The sequence below is a fragment of the Delphinus delphis genome, chromosome 3, assembly GCF_949987515.2.
Source record: "Delphinus delphis chromosome 3, mDelDel1.2, whole genome shotgun sequence".
Classification (NCBI taxonomy): domain Eukaryota; kingdom Metazoa; phylum Chordata; class Mammalia; order Artiodactyla; family Delphinidae; genus Delphinus; species Delphinus delphis.
The window spans coordinates 20,246,541-20,253,443 of record NC_082685.1 but is presented as its reverse complement, the minus strand read 5'-3'; the positions used below and the strand labels follow the sequence as shown (position 1 = coordinate 20,253,443).

Here is a 6,903-nt window from a genome sequence, read left to right as displayed (position 1 = left end):
CCGGGACGAAGGACTACGGCCTCAGAGGGCGAACGGTCAGTAATAAGCCTCTCCGCCCCTGGGCTCGGGCCGCCGGCCGCTCGGGACAGGGTCATCGGACCACCGGACCCGGCAACCCTCTGCAAGGCCCCGGCTCGCGCGAATTCTAAGATGAGGACAAAGCCCGCCTGGATTTACCGTGAGCCCGCCGCCGCGGCCAATGGGGAGCCGGCGCGGGGTTGAGTGACTGGCTGGCGAAGCCAATGAGCATGTGGTTTGTTGCGAGGTGGCCTCGGCTCCGGCATTATAAAGAGCGCCACGAGTCGGCATTGTCAGGCGGCAGCACCGCGCGGGCCTGGTAGAGCTTCTGTGTTGGTGGCTTTCGTGCAGCGGCGGCAGCGGTAGCGGCAGCGCAGGCCGAGGGAGGAGGGCGCGAGGTCGCGGCGGCTCCGTCGGTAGACGGGGGAGAGGCCCGGCGGCGCAAGCGTGAGCGCGGCCGAGCCCGCGGTGCCTTCCCGGCGGGTGGGGACGAGCGGGCCCCGCGGCGTCATCGGCGGCGAGGTGAGCGTCCGGGCCCGCGGGTGGCGGGCGGGAACCCGGGCGGGAGCGGCGCCGGCCTGATGCGTCGTGGCTGCTCGTTGCAGGAGCCGCGCGCCACGGCCTAGCATGTCGGAAGCGGGTGAGGAGCAGCCCATGGAGACGACGGGCGCCACCGAGAACGGACACGAGGCCGCCCCCGAAGGCGAGTCGCCGGCCGGGACTGGTGCTGGCACCGGGGTCGCGGCTGGCGCCGGAGGCGGGAGCGTGGCGCCCCAGGCCGGCAACCAGAACGGCGCCGAGGGTGACCAGATAAACGCCAGCAAGAACGAGGAGGACGCGGGGTAGGTGCGGCCGCGGGCCGACGGGGGGCGCCGCCTTTGTTCCGGGGCCGCCTTTTGTTGGCGCCACGCGGCGGGGGGAGGGGCGGGCGGCCGGGGCCTGCTCGCGGCCCGCAGAGCAGCAGCCCCGCGCCGCCGGCTTTCCGTGCGCGCCGGAGTTTGCAGGAGTTTGTTGGGTCGACTTTGGCGCCGCCCCGGGACCGCTGGCTGGCGCCCGGAAGCGGAGTGTGCTCGGACCCGGGGCCCGGCGGGTCGCGGACTGCCTGAGCTGCGTGGGCGGAGTTGGCGCGCGCCAGGGCCTTCCTCCTCCGCCTCTTTTCCAGGGCGGAGTCACGGCCTGAACTCCGACTCGGCCCCGGAAGCCTTGAGTTCCTTGAGAGCGAGTGCTCGGAGGTGGCAGGGACCGTAGCGTTTTGATACACGGTTGTTAGACAAATTAGTTTCCTTACAGTTGTGAGTGCCCAGGGCCTAGCTCTCCGGCTAGGTTGTGCTTCCTTTTCCCCCACCTCCTTGGGGGTACGGATCACCTGAGGCTTTGTTAGGGTCAAGATTGGGTTTGGAAGGGAAGCGGAGATTTGTTAACATTTTCCAGAGGTAGAACCCTGTGGGTCCTAAGGGTAAACCTTTGTTCCGAATGGTGGCTTTATTTACAATCTTTTCAATGAAAGTTTTGCTAGGGCCAGTCCTTCCGAAATGAGTTTTCTAAGGCTTGTTTCCCTGTTCTCACCCCACCATTTCAGAAAAATGTTCGTTGGTGGCCTGAGCTGGGATACCAGCAAAAAGGACCTAAAGGATTATTTTACCAAATTTGGAGAGGTCGTTGACTGTACAATAAAAATGGATCCCAACACTGGCCGATCAAGAGGGTTTGGGTTTATCCTCTTCAAAGATGCAGCCAGCGTGGAGAAGGTAAGCTGGGTACTTTATAATCAGAAGTCTGTGTATTTTATGAGGATACTATTCTTAGACCATGATTGGCTTATGTGTTTTGCACATGGTTGGGTGCTTTGGGAAAAGCAGAGAGGTTGGGAACTCCTGCTCTCCTTTTTGAATGGATTAAAAGTAGAGATTAAATGGAGGAGTGAGTGGGCAGGAGTGGTCCAGGAAGATTATGGTTGACCGTTTATTATCTTGTGCCTATTCTGGACCCTGCTGAAGCAGACATTTCATTGAGAGGACTAGAAGAGAGTCCAGGGTTGCTAGGAGATAAACATTATTTTACTCATTTTGTAGAAAACAAACCTAAGGCTCAGAAGGTTAAGTAGAAAAGATCACATAGCTAGTAAGGGGTGGAGTGTGAGGATTCCAGCCCTCACAGCCTAGCTCTAGCCTGTGCTTTTAATTACTGCTTTACTTCCGGAGGAGATAGGCCTTAAATTGGGGCTGCCTGGGCAGGAAGAGGGGTGCACGGCATGGGCAAAGACTGGTGGGGGGGGGGTTGCGGATAGATTTATAGGTGTTTAGGTAAACCAAGTGAAGTTTGGAGATAGGGTTGGGAAGTCAGATTGGGGGTAGAGTTTGAAGGAGGTGAAGCACATTTTGTGTGCCTGTGTTGGAGTCTTGTGGTTCAAAGAGAAGGTTCTTGTTCAGGGTCATGCTGCTGAGTTAGAACCCAGCTCCCTTCTGTTGGAACAGGTTCTAGACCAGAAGGAGCACAGGCTGGATGGCCGTGTCATTGACCCCAAAAAAGCCATGGCCATGAAGAAAGACCCAGTAAAGAAAATTTTTGTGGGGGGTCTGAATCCTGAAGCCACTGAGGAGAAGATCAGGGAGTACTTCGGCGAGTTTGGGGAGGTGAGTGTGTGGCCCCCGGAGTGGTCTGCCAGCTGCACCGAGGTTGCCTTCTTCTTGGTCCTTGGCACCTTGGCTGGCTGGAGCTCTTTTTCACTCTGGTGTTCGTGGATGTTTTCTCCTGTGAGTTCCTTATAGGCTCTGCGGTAGGGTCCTGAGCTTTGCTTACGTTTGCAGATTGAAGCCATTGAGCTTCCAATGGATCCAAAGTCGAACAAAAGACGAGGCTTTGTTTTCATCACCTTTAAAGAAGAAGAACCTGTGAAGAAAGTTCTGGAGAAAAAGTTCCACACCATCAGTGGAAGTAAGGTAAGGTGTCCCCAGCTGTGTGTGCTTGGCATTCTGCTGGAGAGCTGGCCTTTGCAGGCATGGATTAGGCATTGGGTTACCTCCAAGAGTTCTCCAGGGTATACGTTACTGTTTTCTGCACTGTTTGCTGTCCTCATAGGGGAGGGGCAGGTTGTCCTGTCTTTCACGGAGCTCCTAGGCTGGTAGGACAGGATATGAGGGAGGCAGGAGAATACTGGAGGACGGGAGCCTTATATGGGATAGAGTGTGTGCTGAGTAGCCTCTTCAGATCCTGACTTAAAGGTAGAGGTCATGGTGTTTGGGATGTAGAGTGCAAAGTGTGTAAGTCCTACAGTTAAGGTCTCAGAAGATTCTAAAATTGCCATTTACTGTTTTCTGTGGAGAAGTCTTACCTGCTTTGGACGTTGTTGTAGAGCTTTTATCTTTACCTCCTGCCACAACCAAATCTGTTTTATCTCCATCCCCTTTGGTTACTGGTTAAATTAAGCCCCACCCCAAAGATCCTTTCCAGAGAGCTCCCAGGGTCCTGGCCACCTTAAATCTAGAGTCAGTTTTGACTTCAAATAAGTGAGAGTCCTGTTCAGTGAGGGGCAACTCTTCCCTCTGAACTCTGGACAGGAGAGAGGGTAGGTAGTTCATGCTCCCTGTGTTCTCCAGTGGCCGAGGCAGTTGGGAGTTGAGGGTGTGGCCCACTGGCAAGGTGTGGCAGGCTCTGCCTGAGCAGGAGTGGCAGCCAGATAAGGTGGGACACATAGGGTGGGGCTCCTGGAAGCCTCAATCCTGGCTGGGAATTTTTGGAAAGATTGGATTTGGGATTGGGCCCCTAAATTTTATGTAAAATGAGATGGGATCATAGGGGCTGTTGGGTGAGACCTCATCCATTAATGGTTTCCCCAGTGGACAGTGACATGGAAAGAGATCTTTATCTCTGTGCCATGATGTGAAATGGGCATGAAGAGCCTATTAGGGCACCATTAGTCAAACTGCTAGTGGTTGATCTTGAAATAAGTGTTATTTAGCAGGTTGTATTCAGTATTTTTAACTTAGTAGGATAGAAAACATGAGATCGCATCACTTGATAATTTGCTGATTTTTTGAGTATGCTTGTATGGGGACATCTTGCGTAAAATGGTTTTTTTTTTTTTTTTTTTGCGGTACGCGGGCCTCTCACTGTTGTGGCCTCTCCCGTTGCGGAGCACAGGCTCTGGACGCGCAGGCTCAGTGGCCATGGCTCATGGTCCCAGCCGCTCTGCAGCATGTGGGATCTTCCCGGGCCGGGGCACGAACCCGTGTCCCCTGCATCGGCAGGCGGACTCTCAACCACTGCGCCACCAGGGAAGCCCCCTAAAATGTTTTTTTAATTGGTCTTAATGGAGAGGGTTATGTGTCAGTGGACTTTCTTTTAAAAATATACTTAAAGCAGGAGCACTTGAAGGTCCATGACCCTCATGAGAGTTTTGAGCAAAAAGGAAATTGACTCTCTGGGCCCTAAGAAGACACAGATATCTGGCCCATCCCAACAGCCCACCAGTGGTTGGAGGAGAAAGGGGGAGCAGTATGGCCTTAGGGAAGGCTGCCTTGAGCTTCAGTGGCTTTCTTTATAAGATGGAGGTCAGGTTTGCCACCTCAATAGTGTATTTGAGTGGAATGCTTTTATTTCTTCTGGGGGGGAGAAAAGAACCTTTTTTCTCTAAGATCCCTTACCTGGGAAGCCTTCTCTGACTCCCTTGCCCAAGGTGGCACCAGATTGACACCTGGTGTGGTGTCTTGCTACACTGGACTGGCATTGGTCCAGCTGTCCTTCTCCCACTTGTTAGAGCACCCAAGGGTGACCATCAGTGGACCTATCCCATTGGGTGTATCCCATTGTTTCAAGCACTCTGGGGAAAGGCTTGAGCCAGAAAGCCCATTGTGTGAGTTTTTCGGTCTGTCTAGATTTTAGTTGTGATTCTGAGCTAGTCCAAATGTGGTTTCCCACCCCAGCATGTGTTCTTGAGCAGATAGAGAAGATCTGCCTCCTGAACGTTTGTCAGCGAAGGCCTTCGTGCACACTTCCTGCCCAGGGCTTGTCCCACTGGCATGACCCACTGTTCTCTTGGCTTTCAGTGTGAAATCAAGGTGGCCCAGCCCAAAGAGGTTTATCAACAGCAGCAGTATGGCTCTGGGGGCCGTGGAAATCGCAACCGAGGGAACCGAGGCAGCGGTGGTGGCGGCGGAAGTGGAGGAGGTGAGTGGAACCCAGATGAAGATGAGTCCTGTTTCCCTGCCTGCATGGAGCTTCTGTGCCTGTTTTGGGGGCTCTCTTGGCCTCTGGTGCTTGGTGCAGCAGGGTGGGCAGAATCAGGAATGGTTTTCCTGGGTTGAGGCTATGCTGCTGCTGCTGCTGCTTGGAGTAGAAGAGCCCATTTTTCTCATGTGGTCTGGGGCCCCAGGGCAGAGGGGGCATCTGCATCAAGACGGGGTGTGCTTGGCTCTGTGGCTGTCCTGAGTCTTGGTACACCCATGGGTGGGTGGGCTGAAGGGTAGGGCAAGGCTGTGCCAGGCGCTTAACCTCCTTCCGTCCCAGGCCCCTCTGACTCCAAAGCCTGAACTCCATCCTTTTTAAGGCCAAGCTGCCAGGGAGGGTGGGGGTGAGCAGAGGGTGATTTGAATGAGAGTGAGCTGCCTCGGTTGCCCCAGTGAAGTTAGTTTTCCATCCTGGCCTGGCCTTCTTACCCCCAGCTTGGGTCTCAGGTACAGGGCTGGGCCCAGGGCCCTCCCTCTACACCAGGACAGCAGCCCCTTGGCTTTTCTGAGTTGCCATAGTAACCTCGCCACCCAAAGGGCAGGATTTCCTCCATCCTAGCTCCTGCGTGTGCTAAATGGTCCATGGGCCCCTGTGCCCTGCTCCCCCCCACAGGTCAGAGTCAGAGTTGGAATCAGGGCTACGGCAGCTACTGGAACCAGGGCTACGGCTACCAGCAGGGCTACGGGCCCGGCTATGGCGGCTACGACTACTCGCCTTATGGTTATTACGGCTACGGCCCCGGCTACGACTACAGTAAGTAGGAGAGAGGGAGGCCCCCATCCACTCACCCACCCTGGGAGGCAGGACAGACAGTGCAGGGGCCACTGGCAGCAGGGGCTTTGGAGTCGGACAGGCTGGGCTTTGTGGCCTGGCTTGCTCACTGGAGCTACCCGATTTTGAGCTTTTGGGGCTCAGGAAGGTGGGGAAGATGTCCTATCAGAGTTGTTGGCTCTGGTGAGGATGCATATCAAGCGCCTGGCACAGGAGTAAATGCTCAGTAAGTTGTAGCTGCTCTCATTGTTGTTCTTGTCCCTAGGTCAGGGTAGTACAAATTACGGGAAGAGCCAGCGACGCGGTGGCCATCAGAATAACTACAAGCCATACTGAGGCTTTGGCAGGAGTGTCCGACTGACCGCACACGCTTTGTTTGGATATCGAGTGAACACAATTATGTACCAAATTTAACTTGGCAAACTTTCTATGGGCTGTCCCATGTGCGTCTTATTTAAAATTTCCCCCCTGGAAATCACTCTCCTGTTTAATATATCCAGAGCTCTAGTTGTTTTAGGCAGCGTGTGGTGTCTCGAGGCCAGAGCGGCATTATGGGCTCATTTTCATTACCCAGTTACCCGGAGCCAGATTGGAGGGTCTGCTTCCTGCGGCCGCTCTGCAGCCTGGACCTGTGGACCCTGGTTGTAAAGAGTAAATTGTATCTTAGGAAAACAGTGTCACCTTTTTTCACCTTTAATTTTATATTATTTGTGTCATACATTTCCTATAATGGAAGTGTTAATTTTACTGTACTTTTTGGTACCTTTCGGGAATCTAATGTATTGTAAGGTATTTTACACGTGTCCTGATTTTGCCACGACCTGGATATTGAAGCTATCCAAGCTTTTGAAATAAAAATTTAAAAACCCCCAAGCCTGGGTGAGTGTG

General features: G+C 54.2%; 1 protein-coding gene across 4 annotated transcripts; it reads left to right on the top strand.

Annotated features, from left to right (window-relative positions):
- The first annotated feature begins 272 nt into the window (after window positions 1-272).
- On the top strand, window positions 273-6,888 carry HNRNPAB (heterogeneous nuclear ribonucleoprotein A/B). Of its 4 annotated transcripts, none has more exons than XM_060008262.1 (8): window positions 284-540; window positions 624-860; window positions 1,598-1,766; window positions 2,493-2,651; window positions 2,826-2,957; window positions 5,064-5,184; window positions 5,857-5,997; window positions 6,281-6,888. In XM_060008262.1, exons 2-8 carry the CDS (start codon window positions 646-648, stop codon window positions 6,349-6,351), a joined length of 1,008 nt encoding a protein of 335 aa, XP_059864245.1. In that variant the 5' UTR covers window positions 284-540; window positions 624-645; the 3' UTR covers window positions 6,352-6,888. The 4 variants fall into 4 exon arrangements, with proteins under 4 accessions (XP_059864247.1, XP_059864245.1, XP_059864248.1 ...); XM_060008263.1 differs by having other exon boundaries at window positions 301-380; XM_060008264.1 differs by lacking the exon at window positions 2,826-2,957 and having other exon boundaries at window positions 273-540.
- The last annotated feature ends 15 nt before the right edge of the window (window positions 6,889-6,903 follow it).

Bases quoted from the DNA above. Each gene is read 5' to 3' on its own strand.
- HNRNPAB (XM_060008262.1), top strand. From the start codon at position 646: ATGTCGGAAGCGGGTGAGGAGCAGCCCATGGAGACGACGGGCGCCACC. The intron at 2,652-2,825 runs GTGAGTGTGTGG...TTACGTTTGCAG, and splicing joins ACTTCGGCGAGTTTGGGGAG to ATTGAAGCCATTGAGCTTCC. The intron at 5,998-6,280 runs GTAAGTAGGAGA...TCTTGTCCCTAG, and splicing joins CGGCCCCGGCTACGACTACA to GTCAGGGTAGTACAAATTAC.